Source organism: Ovis canadensis, chromosome 24, assembly GCF_042477335.2.
Source record: "Ovis canadensis isolate MfBH-ARS-UI-01 breed Bighorn chromosome 24, ARS-UI_OviCan_v2, whole genome shotgun sequence".
Taxonomy (NCBI): Eukaryota; Metazoa; Chordata; class Mammalia; order Artiodactyla; family Bovidae; genus Ovis; species Ovis canadensis.
Genome location: NC_091268.1, coordinates 21,888,619 through 21,907,449, shown reverse-complemented (window position 1 = coordinate 21,907,449; position 18,831 = coordinate 21,888,619). Strand labels below are relative to the sequence as shown.

General features: G+C 45.2%; 1 protein-coding gene across 21 annotated transcripts in view; it reads right to left on the bottom strand.

The window, feature by feature from the left end:
* Nucleotides 1–14,257: 14,257 nt before the first annotated feature.
* LOC138428933 (RNA binding protein fox-1 homolog 1) overlaps nucleotides 14,258–18,831 on the bottom strand; it is a 436,622-nt gene continuing 432,048 nt past the window's right edge. For 7 of the 21 annotated variants that reach the window (XM_069569900.1, XM_069569891.1, XM_069569895.1 and 4 more), the window contains one exon: nucleotides 16,819–17,091. In XM_069569900.1, coding sequence (XP_069426001.1) covers nucleotides 17,069–17,091 — 23 coding nt within the window. In that variant the 3' untranslated portion in view covers nucleotides 16,819–17,068. Of the gene's footprint in view, nucleotides 18,643–18,831 lie in introns of all 21 variants that reach the window. The other 14 variants (XM_069569887.1, XM_069569889.1, XM_069569888.1 and 11 more) reach the window with 5 other exon arrangements.

Sequence of the window (18,831 nt, the reverse complement as noted above, 5' to 3'; positions counted from 1 at the left end):
TGAAAAAATGTGGTCCACTGGAGAAAAGAATGGCAACCACTTCAATATTCTTGCCTTGAGAACCCCATGAACAGTATGAAAAGGCTCTTTCCCCTGGTTTTCTGTAATTAGAAAGACTGCTAATCTTCCCTGTGGATAGATCCACATGGTGGGAACTGAGGAAGTTCTCTGGGCCACAGCCAGCAAGAATCTCAAGCCTTTAATGCAACTGTCCACAAGGAAGTGAATGTTGCTAATAACCTTGGCAGTGAGCTGGCACGTGGATCCTTCCCCTTCCCGCCAATCCTTGAGGACAATGGTGGCTCCATCAAGCCCTGTGATTGGAAACTTGGGAGAGACCCCGAGCCAGAGACCCTGGCAAACTGCATCTGGATTCCTGGCCCACAAGCTGTGAGAGTAAACATATGTTATTTTAAGCTGCTAAATGTTGGGATAACTTGCTATGTGGCAATAGATAACTAGTACATGGGCTTATGGGCATTCCAGGTGGTGCTAGGGGTAAAGAACTGGCCTGCCGATGCAGGAGATATAAGAGACCTGGGTTTGATCCCTGGATTGGCAAGATCATCTGGAGGAGGGGATGGCTACCCACTCCAGTATTTTTGCCTGGAGAATCCCATGGACAGAAGAACCTGGAGACAAACAGTCCATAGGTTCATACAGAGTTGGACACTACTGAAGTGACTTAACACACACAGTTGTTCTGTCTGTAAAAGTCAGGGAATCCACTTAGAAAGTTCTGGAAACATGATATCAGTGACAGGTCCATGTGGTGTGGGGAGCACTTTCAAGGCTCTGCTGCTGAAAAAAGACCAAGCTTCTAATCTGGCTCCACCAAGTTTTAAAAATATTTCTTTAATTTATTTATTTGGCTGCACCAGCTCTTAGTTGTGGCACATGGGATCTCCAATCTTCTTGCAGGATGCAGAATCTTTAATTATGGCATCTGAACTCTTAGTTGCAGCATGTGGGATTTAGCTCCCTGACCAGGGATCAAACCATGGCCCCTTGCTTTGGGAGCATGGAGACTTAGCCACTGGACCAGCAGGGAAGTCCCTGGCTTCACCAATTCTGTTAGCTATACAATCTCCTCTCACTTCTCGGTGTTTTGATTTTCTTATTTGGAAAAAAGAGATACCTTGAAAGGTCAAAATTATAGATAAAGTGGTTCTTATTACAGAGCTGATGATGCTTTCATGGGCTTTCATAGTGGCTTAGTGATAAAGAATCCTCCTGCAATGCAGGAGACGCAGGAGATGCTGGTTCAATCCCTGGGTCAGGATGATCCCCTGGAGAAGGCCATGGCAACCCACTCCAGTATTCTTGCCTGGAGAATCCCATGGACAGAGGAGCCCGGTGGGCCATGGTCCATAGATCACAGAAGCGACTTAGCATGCACGCATGATACTTTCATATTGTTGATATAAACAAGCAGATTTACAAGATGTGGTTGGCAGCATTATAAGATGGCCCCCTTGCTCTATATAATTGAGAGTCCCCTTGGTTAACATGCTGTGAGTAATTTCCTTCCCTGGAGTGTGAGGGAAGTCTCAGGGAAGTGTGACTATGATATCAGCCACCTGAATAAGTTTCTTTTTTAATATGTATATTTTTAATTGGCTGTGTTGGATCTTCATTGCTGCATGGGGTTTTCTGTAGTTGCAGGACCACCAGCAAAGTCTCAGAGTGGGACATTGTTAATGAGTAAAGAGATACTGAAAAAACATAGATGTTGGGCTTCTATGCCTTGAGGGTTGAGGATGGGGCTGGGTCAGGGGAGAAGGAAGCCATGTGGTTATTCCAAATTGCTGCTTCTGAACCACCCTCTTGGAGGATAAGGGGACAACAGAGGATGAGGTGGTTGGATGGCATCACTGACTCAATGGACATGAGTTTGAACAAACTCTGGGAGATGGTGATGGACAGGGAGGCCTGGCATGCTGCTGTCCCTGGGGTTGCAAAGAGTTGGACACGACTGAGCGACTGAACTGAAGTGAACCACCCTCTTGGATCCACCCTCTGGATTCACAGTCTGCTTCCTTTGGGATTTAGAACTCAGTGACTCAGCCAGGACAATACCCAAAGACAAGCTTTTAGTTTGTGTCAAGTTTTTTTCTCCAGAAACTGGGTGTCTGTGGCAACAAGTAGAATAAAAATAACTAAATGCTTGGGTTCCTCGGAGGATTAAGGCGAGCCTGTGCTTGCCTTCCTGAGAAGCACGGGGGTCTCCACTCTGGCTGAGCACTAGGATCCCAGTGACAAAGCCGGTGACATTTCAGCATCACCCCTAGGATCTCACTTCAGAGGCTTACCTTACAGGAAATTTGGAAATAGGGTGGGGCCAGGAGAGTCACCTGTGGTCTGAAGTGTCATTGTCTCTTACGGGAGCCATGTGTGGCAGTTGAGCCCCTGAAATATGACTGATCCAGACAGTGATGATGGGCCATGAGTATAAAGTTCCCAACAGACACCAGGCTTATACTATCATGTAAGAATTGAATCGCCAGTCTATGTCTGATGCAGGATACAGCATGCTTGGGGCTGGTGCATGGGGATGACCCACAGAGATGTTATGGGGAGGGAGGTGGGAGGGGGGTTCATGTTTGGGAACACATGTAAGAATTAAAGATTTTAAAATTAAAAAAAATTAAAAACTAAAAAAAAAAAGAGAATGCAAAGCATTGCTGTAATAGATCTTTATGTTGATAAGACATCAAAATGATCAGACTTTATACACTCATATAAATGAAAATAAATCATTAAAACAAGTAAGGAATATATGATGATGTTATTATGAAATTAACTTCATCTCTTTAAAAACTTTTTGCCATGGTTGCTAGATCATTTAAAATTACATATATATCTTGAATGATATTTTGATGGAGCAGAGCCCATGTAAAGCATGAAGAAGTCTATACCAGAGAAGGTAAGACGGAGAAAAAAATGCAACCTTGGATTGAAAAATACCATGCAAAGAAATCTATATAAAGATCACTAGAGAAGGAGTAAATTACTAGGGCCTTTGGTGGCTCAGCAGTAAAGAAGCTGCCTGCAACATAGGAGATGAAGGGTCGATCTCTGGGTGGGGAAGAGGAATTGGCCACCCACTCCAATATTTTTGCCTGGAGAATTCCATGGAGTGAGGAGCCTGGGGGGTTACAATCCAGGGAGTCGCAAGATATGATGGAATACGAGCGAGAGCGAGTGAGAGACATAAGTGATGCATTTGTTACACACTCAGATTTGTAACAATCGGTGGAAAGAGGTTCCCAGTCTTTCACTCCCTCACTCTCTCCCTCCTTCTTTGCTTCCTTCTTTTCCTCCTCCTTCTCCTTCTTCCTCTCTCTCTTGCCCTCTTTATCTCTCTCTCTCCTTTGAACTTTCCAGGTAGCACATCTTCCCTTGATCCCTTCCTCTCCCAGCCAGTGGCACTGACTATGTCTGTCCAATAACCCTGCTCCAAACCAGAGGTCTCTCACCCCAGTGCCTAGCTGAGCTCCTGGCTTGCTGGTGGTAAGGGAGCGGGGTTTGGGGAGAATTGGAGAGTTATTGCCCCTTTTTTCAGAGGCTTCAGCTCACTGTTCCCTGGGCTTTCCTGGTTGCTCAGATGGTAAAGAATCTGCCTGCAATGCAGGAGACCCGGGTTCAATCCCTGGGTCAGGAAGATCCTCTGGAGAAGGGCATGGCAACCCACTCCAGTCTTCTTGCCTGGAGAATTTCATGGGCAGAAGAGCTCGGTGGGCTACAGTCCATGGGGTCACAAAGAGTCAGATACCACAGAGTGAGTAACACACACAAGGGGGCTTCAGCTCATTGTTACCAGGAGAGAATGTGGACTCGCTTCTGCCCCACCTTCTGGTTTTTCAAGGGAAGAATTCCGTGAAATCTCCCAATTCTCAAACTTTGGACATGAGCTCATTTCTTGCAAAGACCTTCACAGATCCAGCAATAGAGTCTAAGAGAACAGATTTAACCCCTTCAGCCACTGCTACCAGCCTGCAGCTGGGACCCAGCCACAATATCCTGGTTTTTGATGTAGGACAGACAGAGTATTTGCTTCCTTCCTGAACCTACCTCAAGGATTTGGAGGTTGAAGCTGAGAAATTAATACTAGGAAAAATGGTGGCTGGACTTCCCTGGTGATCCAGTGGCTAAGAATCCACCTGCCAGCACAGGAACATGGGTTCGATCCCTTACCCAGGCAGATCCCACATACTGCAGGACAGGTAAGCCTGTGGGCCACAAGTACTGAGCCCGTGCGCCCTGGAGCCCATGGTCTGTAACAAGAGAAGCCGCTGCAGTGAGAATCCTTCACACCGCAACTAGAAGAAAGTCCTCGCCCAGCAACGAAGACCCAGCACAGACAAAACTAAAATAAATGAGTGAGGGGAAAACTGGTGGAAGCCTATTGGGAGGGCTGAGAGATGAGCTGTGGCCTCTTGCCCAAGGGTCAGGTTGCAGCTGCGAACTGCCCCCTCTGATGACCTCTCTCCATTCCAATCTCAACCCACCCACCTGGGTGGAGACAGTGTTCTGTTAGAGAGAAACCAATTTGGTTGCAGGGGACACAGAGGCTCACTGGCCTTTTGAGCTTATCAAACATCCTTGCAAGATCTCTCGGTCCAGGTTGTTTGGAATGTGGCCCATTGTCTGCATTGCCGACTCAGTGGACATGGGTCTGAGCAAACTCCGGGGGATAATGAAGCACAGGGAAGCCCGAGGTACTGCAGTCCCTGGAGCCACCAAGAGTCGCACCCGACTTAGCAACTGAACAACTGTGGCCTGAGGGATCCCTCTGGTCCATCCTAGTTTATCTCACTGTGTCTCTGGGGAAAGGGTGGATCTTGGTATCTATAACAGTTTTTTGGGGGAGGGGGGAAGTTGGCATTATTTTGCTTTTTATTTAAGTCCTCTAAACCAGGAAGGAATGGAATTTTCTAGGGCAGCCATCCCTAATTTTTTGATCACAGGGACTGATTTCATGTATGACAATATTTTCACAACCTGGGGTGGGCTGGGGGGATGGCTTTGGTGTGACTCAAGCACATTCCATTTATGGTGCAATTTATTTCTATTTTCTTCCCTGGTGGCTCAGACATTAGAGAATCTACCTGAAATGTGGGTGACCTTTGTTAGATCCCTGTGTTGGGAAGATTCCCTGGAGAAGAGAATGACAACCCACTCCAATACTCTTGCCTGGAAACTCCCATGGACAGAGGTGCCTGGCGGGTTACAGTCCATAGGGTCGCACAGAGTTGGACATGACTGAAGCAACTTAGCTTGCATGTGCCCTTCAATGTAATTCTATTTTTGTCTGTTTTAGTCACAGGGAAGAGGAGGCTTCGTGGGGTTAAATACCTTGACCTGGAACAACATGATGGTGCTGAAATTCACACTTGGAGCAGAGCTCTAATGCTGTGTTGCTTGGCAGTTGGGGTGGGGGAGGCATGGCTACACTTTTGTGGATCTGCAAACCCAAATCAGAGACACACTGCCAGCGCTACCCCCAGCACTGGGCTGTTTCCTGGGTGGCGAGCATGCAGACTCCAAAGCACTACAATGGTTTCTCATCTAAGAACAGTTTTATTAATTGAACATCCTCCCTGGTTTCCCAAATTCAGCCAAGCTTGGAACTCCTTCCTGCTATTAAAAAATCCAATGTCTCTCTCTCTCTTTTTTAATGGCCAGGCTGTGTGGCATGCGGGATCCTAGTTCCCCAACCAGGGATCAAACCCATGCCCCCTGCATTGGGAGCATGGAGTTGTAACCACTGGACCATTGGGGAAGTCCCCAGTATCTCACTTAGCACAGGGTCCAGGGACTTCCCTGGCAGTCCAGTAGTTAAGAACCAGCCTTCCAATGCAAGGAATGTGGGTTCAATCCCTGGTCAAGGAACTAAAATCTCACATACCTCAGGTCCTGAGTGCTGCAACAAAGACTCAGGGTAACAAAGAAAAACAAAACAAAACACACACACACAGAAAAACACCTGGGGTCTGATTTTTGCTGCCCAGTGGGAGGTGAGTGACTTTTCCAGAACTGAACTTCTCAGTGCCACAAAATCTCATGAAATTCTAACCAAAACCCTGTGAAGCATTTCACTGACATGAAAACTGAGCACCAGAGAGGCTGATTAAGTTACCTAAGGTTGCACAGCTGAGGAGAAGATAGATGATATCAGGGGTGTATGTCAGTCACTCAGTCATGTTTGACTCTTTGCCACCCTAGGGACTGTAGCCCACCAGGCTCATCTGTCCATGGAATTCTTCAGGCAAGAGTACTGGGGTGGGTTGCCATTTCCTTCTCCAGGGGATCTTCCTGACCCAGGGATTGAACCTGGGTCTCCAATATTGCAGGCAGATTCCTTACCGTCTGAGCCACCAGGAAACCCAACGCAGAGGAAGGGTCAAAACCCAGGCTTACCTACAGACATTTTTAAAAAGAGGCAAAAGACCACTAACCACTGAAATTTGTGGTTCTTTTTTCCATTCTGTCTACTGCATGTTCGAGTCTTTGCAAAAATTGGAAATCACAAGATCTGTTGTGTATATCCACTTGCACGAGTTATTCTTTCTAAGTGATGGCGAAAATGAGAAAAAGAAAGGAGGTTTTATGTTTTTCTTCTACCATAAACAGTTTTGAATTTCAACACAAGGTTGCAACTGACTTTGAAAGTTTTTGTGTCTTTTAAAAGATGTTTTCCTTCTTACCTCCTTTTCTCACAAAGCAAAAGCTTGTGCATTCTCTCTCTCTCTCTCTCTCTCTCTCTCTCTCTCTCTCTCTCTCTCTCTCTCTCTCTCTCTCTCTCTCTCTCTCTTCCCTCTCTCTCTCTCTCTCTCTCTCTCTCTCTCTCTCTCTCTCTAGGTCTTTAGGGGGAAAGGGGAAAAGCAGGGCTTGGGCATAAAGGGAAATAGTCCAAAGAACTGTACATCATCTAGTCACACAGTTTAGGAAAATAAAAAAAGGGAAGCAGCAGCAGGCCAGTTACGCTGACAGCCCTGTCCAGCTGAGCTGCCGTCTCCACTGGTGCTGAAACCCTCCTTCCACTAATGAATTTCCCTGCCTGGAGTGTTCGGGGGAGATAAAAGCGGGGCTGTGAGAGGCGCCTTTGACCTGCTTTTCAGTTCTAGACAACTTCCTGGTGTGGCTGCAGAAAGTGTGACTTTCCCGATGCGAGCATGGGGCTTTCGTGCGTTGGTCTGCAAACTGCTGTCTTCTCTTTAAAAAAAAAACAACAAAAAACTCTAATTCTCCTTTAAGGTTTGCTGGAGTCTGCATGCTGCAAGGCTGCCAATTTGCCTGCCCTCCAGCCATCACCTGTCTGCAGCTCCCCGGTGACCCTGCACCTCCCCGGTGACCCTGCACCTCAGGGTCTTCAGTTTTCCACCCTCAGCTGTGCTGTTTCTTTTTTCTTAGAGACTGGGGAATTCTCTCACTCTCCCTGGCTTTTTACCTCACACAGACAATCTGACTCAGTCAGAAAGCTAAGATGGCCAAGTCGCAGGCATGGGGCAGCGGGGGGCCCTGGAGATAATCACAGGAGGGTGGTCTGTGCTCTCAGAGGTGGATGCTGGGATCCACCTGGCTTCCACCTTTTGAACAAGTGTTTGCCAGGCAGTGGAGGAAGTCAACGGTGAGCTACTTACCTGGGCTGCCGCGAGGAGTAAGCGCCAGCAGTGTGCAGCGTTATGTTCAGTACAGAGCAGCAGGAACTCTGGACCCAGAGAGCTCATGTCCCGAGCTCAGCTCTACCACCTAAAGCTGCGTTTCTTGGGCATCACCCACCATGCTTGCACAGTAAGCTTCTGCCTCCCAGTGGGTAGGAGAGTAATGAGAGTATCTACTTTGCCACTTTGTGAGGATTAAATGAAATAATACTAACGATGAGGATGACAAGCTGCATTTGCTGACCATTTCCTCTGTCAGAATTAAGACTGTTGTGCTTTTCCACAGGGGCTTCCCTGGCGGCTCAGCAGTAAAGAATCTATCTGCAACGCAGGAGCTGCAGGAGACATGGGTTCGATCCCTTGGTCAGGAAGATCTCCTGGAGAAGGAAATGGCAACCCACTCCAGTATTCTTGCCTGGAGAATCCCACAGACAGAGGAGCCTGGTGGGCTGCAATCCATGGGGTCACAAAGAGTCGGACATGACTGAGCAACTTAGCATGCACGCACAAGCCTTTACCAGAAATGGCAAATATGCTTATGGTCCACTACTGCGTATACTTTGGGCTTCCCCGGTGGCTCAGACAGTAAAGAATCCACCTGCAATGCAGGATTACAGGGTTTGGTCCCTGGGTTGGGCAGATCCTCTGGAGAAGGGAATGGCAATCCACTCCAGTATTCTTGTCTGGAGAATTCCATGGACAGAGGATCTTGGTGGGTTATAGTTTATGGGGTTGCAGAGAGTCAGACATGACTGAGCGACAAACATTTTCACTTTCAATGGGTTTTTTTTTCAGTTATGTTAATACATGAAAATGAACATATTATGTATTAGTGCAGGAAGCTCAGCTCAGGGCTCTGTGGTGACCTACATGAGTGGGATCTGGGAAACGGGGGAGGGTCCAAGATGGAAGAGAGATACATATGACTGATTCGCTTTGTTGTACAGCAGACACTAGCATAACATTTTAAGATATGGATGTGAGAATTGGACTGTGAAGAAAGCTGAGCGCCAAAGAATTGATGCTTTTAAACTGTGGTGCTGGAGAAGACTCTTGAGAGTCCCTTGGACCGCAAGGAGATCCAATCAGTCCATTCTAAAGGAGATCAGTACTAGGTGTTGGAAGGAATGATGTTAAAGCTGAAACTCCAGTACTTTGGCCACCTCATGCGAAGAGTTGACTCATTGGAAAAGACTCTGATGCTGGGAGGGACTGGGGGCAGGAGGAGAAGGGGACGACAGAGGATGAGATGGCTGGATGGCATCACGGACTCGATAGATGTGAGTCCGGGTGAACTCTGGGAGTTGGTGATGGACAGGGAGGCTTGGCATGCTGCAACTCATGGGGACGCAAAGAGCCGGACATGACTGAGCGACTGAACTGAACTGATACCCCAATAAAAATAAATAAAATTATAAATAAAAAATAAGCTTTTGCTCCACACGTGTGTATACAGATTCGTTTTAGATGCATAAACTGCATAGACCTGTATGTATAATCAATTGTGTTATGTAATGTATATCATATCAATAGGGTATATGATTTGAATCTTTGAAATGTATACGGACACCAATAAATTATAGATAGAAATGATTTATTGGTAAAAGAAAAAATGCTATATGCCAGACTAAGTGCTTCACATGTCTGAACGCATTTCATTCTTGTAAGAACCCTCCATAGTGGGTATTATCTATTACCTGCACTTTATAGAAAATGTAACTGAAGCACAGAGAGGCTGAGGCTTTCTGAATGCCTCTCTTAAACATGTTCATATATAGACAGCTATGTGTTTATAGTGTAAAGATTACATGTTTTGTAGAACAGCTGAGATGGTATTAAAACAATGTTAGCTAGTCTCATTATTTTGTTGTTGTCCAGTTGCTAAGTCATACCTGACTCTTTGTGAGGGTATGGACCCTAACCCTGCCAGGCTCCTCTGTCCCTGGGATTCTCCAGGCAAGAATACTGGAGTGGGTTGCCATGACCTCCTCCAAGGGATCCTCCCAACCCAGGGACTGAACTTACGTCTCATGCATTGCCACGCAGGGTTTTTAGCAGTGAGCCACCTGGGAAGCCTAATCTCACTATTTTTTGTTCTCAATACAACCTACAGCATTTGCTTCCTCAACACCATTAGTTTTAAAAGACCCTGGGGTGTTTTCATCACAGTGCTACTTTGCTGCCCAAAATATATTTCCCCTTTGAGGAAAAAAAAAAAAAGGGAAAGTGTTAGTCACTCTGTAGTGTCTGTCTCCTTATGGACACCATGGACCTTAGCCCACCAGGCTTCTCTGTCCATGAAATTCTCCAGGCAAGAATACTGGTGTGGGTAGCTATTCTCTTTTCTAGGGAATCTTCCTGACTCAGGGATCGAACCCCAGTCTCCTGCATTGCAGGCAGAGTCTTTACCATCTGAACCACCAGGGAAGACCTTCTGTAGGTCATATACCAGTGATCAAAGCAGGTCAGAGTCAGAGACACATCCTGGTTCCACTACCCTAACTTTCCAGGAGGGTGACTAGGACACTGTATCAAATAAGACTGGGTCTCCTAGGAGACGCTTCAAAAGTGCCCTGGAGCCAGCTGCTCCTAGTCAAGCCCAAATTTCTATCCCTTAGCACTGCAAAAAAGCAGTGAGAAATGGCTGCCTTTGGTCTGACATCAAACATCAGGTTGAATCTTGAGTGACTGTACAATGAGAGTTTCGTATCCTTCAGAAAAGATTGTGTCTTGTGAATTTACATACAAATCTGTCAAATATATAATATATATAATATGAAGTATATAGTATATAATATATACGTGTGCACACACATGGACCATCCAGCAGTGAATAAAAAACAAAAACAACCCCCCAAAAGTGCTGTTTTTCATTCTTAAACAAAAAGAGCTCTTTTATCTCTACCCTAGAGAGACTATTTTTTCAGTCTTAACTCTTTAAGTGTGAAAAAATAATCACAGGTTGTCATGAGAAAGCATGAGAGAATGCATGGATAGTACCAGGTGGTCTTTACCATTGGTAAAGACTCTGCCTGCAATGCTGGAGACTCGGGTTCAATCCCTGGGTCGGGAAGATCCCCTGGAGAAGGAAATGGCAACCCACTCCAGTGTGCTTGCCTGGAGAGTCACATGGACAGAGGAGCCTGGCAGGCTACAGTCCACGGGGTCGCAAAGAGTTGGACATGACTGAGCAGGTAGGCACCCCTCACTGCAGCTGGCAAGGGACTGAATCAGGACTCAAACTCAGGACACCAGACTACCCTGGTGGTCCAGTGGCTAAGGCACCCCAGTTTGATCCCTGGTCTGGGAACTAGATCCCACAGGCCATAACTAAAAGACTTGTGGCAGGTAAATAAATAAATAATACTGTTTTAAGGAAAGATAGTACAGATGAGATGAGGCTCTGACCACCTCCCAGGCACTGTCCGTAGGTATAAAGCCTGTATACCACACCCTCACCTCATCACCTTCTCTTGGCCGGTGAGCTCACCTCTGCCCGCACTCCAGGTGGACAAGGGGAGTGGTTGCCAAACATGGGCATCCATTGGTCAGGAACTGTTTCACTTCTGCCATCCATTTCTATTTTCTTGACACTTCACGTTACATATATGTGCTTATTTCCATTTTAGAGAAGAACCTGATTTGGGAGATTCTGATGTAAATGACAGCTTTTGTTACCACTACTTGCTGTTCAGTCATGAGCAACTCTTTGCGACCCTATGGACCAGGCAGGTGGGGTTCTTTACCACTGAACTACCAGGGAGGCCCCTATCTCTACTTATATCCTCCTTTTGGACTTGGCAGGGACTCAGCTATAAACCAGCATTTGCAAAGATGGCTATTCTGAGGGAATGGAGAAAGACAGGGAAGCCTGGTGTGCTGCAGTCCCTGGGGTCGCAAAGACTCAGACACGACTTTCCCCCCTCACCATGTGCCAGGATAAAGGTGGGGACTTCTTTTTTAAAATTGATATAACCTTACATATTTCATAAGGAGAGTACTAGAAGCCCAAGTTCACCACAACCATCACCACCAACATCATCAATAATGAGAGAGTTTCTGGAAGAAGATGCAAGCTTCCAGGCCAACAGTTGCTAGACACGACTTTAGGCAAATCATTGGACCTATCACACCATACTGTCTTCATTTGTAAAATCAGGGTAGCACTGTCTTCAGGGGTCAGTGGACATAGACCAGCGGAAGCTGATGTAACCTGCACAGTCCCCTGTATAAGCAGTTTCCCGAGAAGGGCACTGGATATACTTGAAATGGTAAAATTCATGCTATGAAGACAACTGCCTTACTCAAATCAGCTTTTGGCTCTTAGAGTTAAGACTTCTTGGTTCTATAGTCGAATGCTGAAAGTTCCCATTGGGCCAGGAGAGCAAGAATGCCCGTTCTGGACTGTCGGACCTGCCACTTGCCTGATGTGTGGTTTAGGCACAATCGCCTCTTTGGTCTCAGGGTCCTCACCTGTGAATGATAAGCTTGCAAGTTACAAAGTGTTGCCGTAAGCCTGTTCCATAGGTTGTTTTGTTTATTCCGTGTGCGTGTGTGTTAAGTCACGTCAGTCGTGTCTGATTCTTTGCAACCCTATAGACCTTAGCCAGCCAGGCTCCTCTGTCCATGGGATTCTCCAGGCAGGAATACTGCACTGGGTTGCCATGCTCTTCTCCAGGGGATCTTCCCAACCCAGGGATCGAACCCGCATCTCTTATGTCTCCTGTATTGACAGGTGGAATCTTTACCACTAGAGCCACGTGGGAAGCCCTATTTATTCCACATAACAGTATTAAAAGGCAAGTAGTCTTCTCATCATGAATTATGGAGGAGGAGCCTAAGGCACAGAGCTTTGGGTTAAGTTACCCTTGACCGCAGGGCTTCATAGTGGTGCAGATGAATCTGCCTGCAATGCAGGAGACTCAGGTTCGATCCGTGGATTGGGAAGATCCCCTGGAGAAGGGCATGGCAACCCAGTGCAGTATTCTTGCCTGGAGAATCCCATGGAAAGAGAAGCCTGACGGGCTCTAGTCCGTGGGATCACAGAGTCGGACACGACTTAGCAACTGAGCACGCAGGCACCCTTGACTGCATCTGGAAGGGACCGAATCAGGATTCAAAGTCAGAACACCTGTGTCCACACTCCATATTTTAAAACCTTTTGTATGTATGACCAATTTGACAGCGGTGTTAAGATAACTAAATGAGATAGGATTATGATGTTATTAAGAAGGACTTCCTTGGTGGCTTAGTGGTAAGAATCCACCTGCCCGTGCAGGAAACACGTGTTTGATCCCTGGTCCAGGAGGATTCCACGTATTGCAAAGCAACTAAGCCCGTGTGTCGCAGCTACTGAGCCTGTGCTCTAGTGCCCGGGAGCTGCAACTACTGAAGCCCACAGGCTCCAACTACTGAAGCCCGTGCACCCTAGAGCCCGTGCTCCGCCAACAAGAGAAACCACCACCACGAGACGCCTGCACACCACAACTAGAGAATAGCCCCTGCTTGCCGCGAATGCAGGAAAGCCCACGCAGCAACCGAGACCCAGCACGGCCAAAACCAAAGTAATTTAAAACATACATACCGTTAAGCAAATGCGGGAGACAATCCAACCCTGGTGGGAGCCTTAAATAATTAAAGAAAATAAGGAATGTATTATTCTTGGTCTTAGTACAGTGTGGGTGCTCAGTTGTATCTGAGTCTTTGCGACCCCATGGACTGTAGCCCACCAGGCTCCTCTGCACATGGGATTTCCCAGGCAAGAATACTGGAGTGGGTTGCCATTTCCTTCACCAGGGGATCTTCCTGACCCAGGGATCAAACCAACATCTCCTGCATTGCAGGCGGACTGTTTATCACTGCACCACCTGGGAAGCACTTGATAAACATCAACCCTGCCACTTATTCTGATGATTTTTTTTTCATCTTCTTCCTACAAGCCTCCCTAATTGTTGTCTGGATAATTAACAGCTTTGCATGAGCGCGTGCATACGTACTAAGTCACTCAGTCGTGTCCAACTCTTTGTGACCCCCTGGACCGTAGCCTGCCAGGCTCCTCTGTCCATGGGGTTCTCCAGGCAAGAATACTGAAATAGCTTGCCATGCCCTCCTCCAGAGGATCTTCCCCACCCAGGGATTGAACCCAGGTCTCCTGCATTGACAGGCGGATTCTTCACTGTTCGCACCTCTTGGGAAACCAGTTAACAGCTGTACTAAAAGCTTAGACATTAGTAACTGTTTTCATTTGAAACATAAGATTGTTTTCTGATTGTTGTTTTGTTTTAAACCAAAGGTTGAGGTTTCCACGATGGGGAAATAACTCAGCTTAGTTCTGTTTCTTTCTTAGACATCTGTAGTTGTTCCACTGACTTCTTGGGAACGATGGGTGAGGAAGAGGAGTCATGTGACCCAGCCAGTCGGGTCCCTTGCAGGGTGCCGCCTGGTCTACCCGCGGCGACAAAGCCTGCTGCTTACCTGGGCAGCTGCACCGCCTGCCCTGCTGGGCAGAAGAGCAGACTCGTGTGGACATGACGAATCCACTCTCCCAGGAAACACACAGAGGCCAAAGAATCATAACACCAACTCACGTGGACCTTTTCAGACTAAGCTTTTATTTTTTTTGATATTACAAACCAGTTTTCTTTATTCACAAACCACTGTAAGTGATATAAACACTAATTTCTAAAGACAGATATACACATTTTCTGGGTTTGCAGATTGCGTGAGGTGTGTGTTAAGTCACTATATGCCACACATGATAGTAATCTTTTTTTTCCATAATTCATAATAGCAATAGTTATTTAGATAAATGAAAACATTCCAAATAAATACCGTTTAAAAAAATCCAAAATGTCTGTTTACATCTCTGACATACATTTTAAAATGACTTATTGGCCTCTTGGAGGAGTGCCTGACAAAAGAGTCTGTAACACCAGTTGGCACCCACTTGCTCTAAATGATTTTATTAAAACTACATACAGTCATGGGGGAAAGTACAGCTCATCAATGAAAATCAAAACTGCAAATTAATTTTACTTGAACCAACACAGTAAGAATTCTATGTTTGTGATTCCAAATACAGTGCAAATTCTGGATTTTGAAATCTGAGACACATGGGAGACTTCGCTTGATTCTCCCAAACCCCCTGTTCCTTCTACCTCACCCCACTTTGGGGTCGGATGCCGTAGCATCTTAATATATCCTTTCCCTCAAAAACATCAACCAGGCACCCGTTGTCATGACACCTTCTCCACGTGGAGGAAGATGAGAATGTCTCAGGAATGCTATCAAGCACCCTCTCCCTTCTTCCCTCCCCCACTGGCAAAAAGAATATTTTTCTCTGCTTTTGGACGCTAAGCAGCAGTATTTTTCCCCCGTTTCTCTCTTTCTCTCTCTCTCTTTTTTTTTTTGTTTTTTATTTTTATTTTTTGCAAGATCACGGTGATCTTAGATAGCAAAGCTACAGAAACTCGGTTTTCAAATCTTGTGAAACTTTATTGATGGTTTAATATCCAACCGATCTTACTGCATGCACATTGGATGACAAGAGAAAAGCTGGATCACAAACACTTTTTTTTTTTTTTAAAGTTTTGTCTGGTTTTGTCTTAAAGCAGAGTTGTTACAGCGGATTGGCAGGTTCACAGCAGTGAGTTGAGAGCTTTACTAAAGTGCGTGCCATACGAAGGCCTGCACTGCACACATGGAAATTGTTAACTATGGCAGCAAAACTACTGGGGACGACTTGCTGCAGGATATATATATATTTTTTTAATTTAAATACAAAAACAGGAAGATCCGTGACAGATACCCCAACTGAGATTAACTTTGTAAACAGAACAACATGAAAAGACTTCGAACAGAAGGAGTATACAGACAAACTGCAATTTTTCGGATGCGCCATTTTGGCCCCGCTTCCGAGGTGGTGGGGAGGGGGGCGTTCTTTAGGGGATGTTGAGGGTGGACCTACTTTTTTTGCTTCCTTTTGACAAGTGTCCTGGGCCTTGGAGACAAAAAAAGAAAACTAAAGATATTGATTTGAGATAGGGATTGGGGAAAAAAATGGGAGGGCGGGCTCTCACGGGCTGAAAAATTGCAGGTTGCTTACACAACACAGTCATGTTTCAAAAAGTACCAAGCGGATGAAAATACCATGATTATCTCTACCCAATGATTGCAATACTTGTAAAATGCTTCTATAAATCCGAATATGATTATCATGTAATTCCATAAAAATTATACGTCTTGTCTGTAACAGTTGTTCTACGAGGCTAAAACTAAAGCTTCGAAAGACTGTTTCTAGAACTTAACAACGCCACTGCACAGATGTAAATTTTATACATTTTTTTTCACTGGTACAAAGAATTTAAGTTTTTATTACTTTCTTTTTTTTGGAAAAAAAGAAAAAAATAGAAACAGTGCTTTTTATCACCTTTTTATTAATGTTATTTTTTTCCCTCCCATAATATAAAAGTCAGCAATGATATCAATAATTTATTATACTGGAAGAAATATAAAAAGAATGCTTGCAGATGGCCTAACTAGCAGTCTTTTGCCTAAATAACTAGTGGCTGGTTAAGAAGCTGAATACTGCCGGGTGGAATGGTTGTAAAGGGTGGGTTTGCACAGCTGCATTCAGCTTGGATGCACAAGTGTTTCTAGAAGCATCCTCTTAACAACCTAACCTTTGGCTTGAACTGACAGTGAGTAACTTAGAACCGTTGCTATATGGACGTTGGTGCAGTGGGTCGTTTAGATTCATCAGTTACTTTTTTTTTTTTCCCCTTTCAGCCAAACCCCAGTCCCCACCCCCTAGGTCCCTCCCACCCTTCCCGTTTCATAAAATAAAATAATGCGGATGCAGAAAAGAACATGACTCCTGTAGTCACTTACACTCTTCCCCAACAGCTGATAACCCCAGTAGCTTAATATTCAGCATATATAATTTCATTTACAGAATACAGCACTCTGGATATGGCCCTATACCAGTGTTTAGTCATAGCTAGCATCTCTCTAGATCAACCACAAAAAAAAAAAAAAAAAAAAAAAACCTGCCTACAGCCAGCAACCAAACTACAGAACCTTCGGAAATGAAAGACCCACAATATTAAAATACACAGAACAAAATATCTGAGGTATAAGATAAAAAATGTAATTTTTTTTCCTCTTTTTAATTTAATTTTTTTTTTTTTTAGATGCTAAAATGATGCACTACTGCATGTATTGCAATACCCAGGCCTCGGAAAGCTTCCTTTTTCCCCACGTTGGAAGGTTTTTTTTTTTTTTTTTAAATGGTTTTTGTCATTTAGTATGGAGCAAAACGGTTGTATCCCCCTCGGTATATACTAGCCTGCAATGAAGAAAGAACGAGACCCACATCGTCAGCATGGCTCCTAGTCTTGGCATCAGTCAAGGGTGCAAAAGCATTCTGAAACAAAGCAATTTAAGGGGTGTGTTTTTTACATTTTCCTTTTGCAATACGTGGATCATCAAAAAAGACTACTATGTGAAAAAACAGACACTCGGAAACAACCAATATGGAGGCGTCCCCTACCCATCCCAGGTCCACTTTTTGGAGAATTGAAGATACTGCCAAGCCTGACCTCTCCCCACCCCCCAATCGCTCCTTACAACAAAAAATCCCTGTAGAACCAACTTCGGGCGGCCAGTCCTGGGAGCTATAAAGGACTCTGAAACAAATGGGCTGCTGAAGGATTGATGCTGTCTCTTATTCTTGGCTTGTTTGAGTCTCTAACAATACTGTGTGTCAAGGATGCAAAAGCATTTTGAAACAAAGCAATTTAAGGGGTATGTTTTTTTACATTTTCCTTTTACAACATGTGGATCATCAAAAAAAAAAAAAAAGACTACTATTTGAAAAAATAGACACTCAGAAACAACCAATATGGAGGCGTCCCCTACCCATCCCGGGTCCACTTATTAGAGAATTGAAGATAGGACCAATCCTGAGCTCCTCTCCCCATAGCTCCTTATAACAAAAATTCTCTGTAGAACCAAATTTGGGTGGCCAGCCCTGGGAGCTAAAAAGGACTCTGAAACAAATGGGCTGCTGAAGTATTGATGCTGTCTCTTAGGGTTGACCATCTGAGTCACTGATAATAATGTGCTCTGTTGGGAAAGGCTCTGTCTACACTCAAGATGTTGCATGCAGAGGGCTTATTGAATGTCATCATTCAACCCTCTTGGCCAACACTTTCCCCCAGTGGACTGGGTGTTGAAGTGGAGTGGCTGAATAGCGAAAGTGGGACGAACATGTAAGTCCACTCTTTACTTGACTCAGCTGAACAATCTGTATGGAAGGTGCTCTTGAGAAGGGAGTTGTGTAGATGAATTACTGGGTGTCATTGAGCTTGTGCAAAAAATGATAGGTTTCCCAATTATGGCGGAATGTCTACCACCAAGCTCCAGGGAATTGCCTAGCCATGGTTTTAGACGGCACTTAACTATCTCCTTTTGTGAAAAGTTTTGGCGATGCCAATGAATGCCTCCGGGGCTTTATCTTTAGGAGAACTGATCGTCTTGATCTCAAGCAGAAATCTGCATGCCAAAAAGCTTTGTAATGATTGCATACGCTCTCACGTAATGGGCACGTCTTACTGTACGCTTTTACTGCATAGAAGTTTGAACAAGTACAGGCAAATTCACCACCCCCCCTTTCGCCTCCCAGTGTTGCCCCTCCCCCCAAACCCCTCCCAAAACAAAAACCCAGCCCCACTCCCACCAAAAAAAAAAAAAAAAAGAGACAACTCCCAAACTGCTTCCTTCTAATTCCTTATGTACTAGGCACACACACAAAGCGTGCCTCTCTCTCTATTTTCTTTCCTGGGCGACTATGACTTTAAACATGAATTGTAATAGGGGAGGAGAGGCAGTCAGATTCTCAGCTGCCTGACAGCAGAGGCCTGGAACTGTGCAGCTTAGCTCCTCTGAGGTCTGTGGTGGGGCTGGAACCTTGGGGCTATGTGAATGAGCGGCAAGGGAGGGAGGGAAAAAAAAAAGAAAACAAAAAGTTCTGCATTGACACTGCATTCCGTTAGTGATGGATTTCATTATCAACATGACTAATTATTCCATTAAGGTAAGTGCTTGGCTAGGTGAGACTTGCAAAATGAGAAATATAATAACTTACATGCACGACATTGCCAAG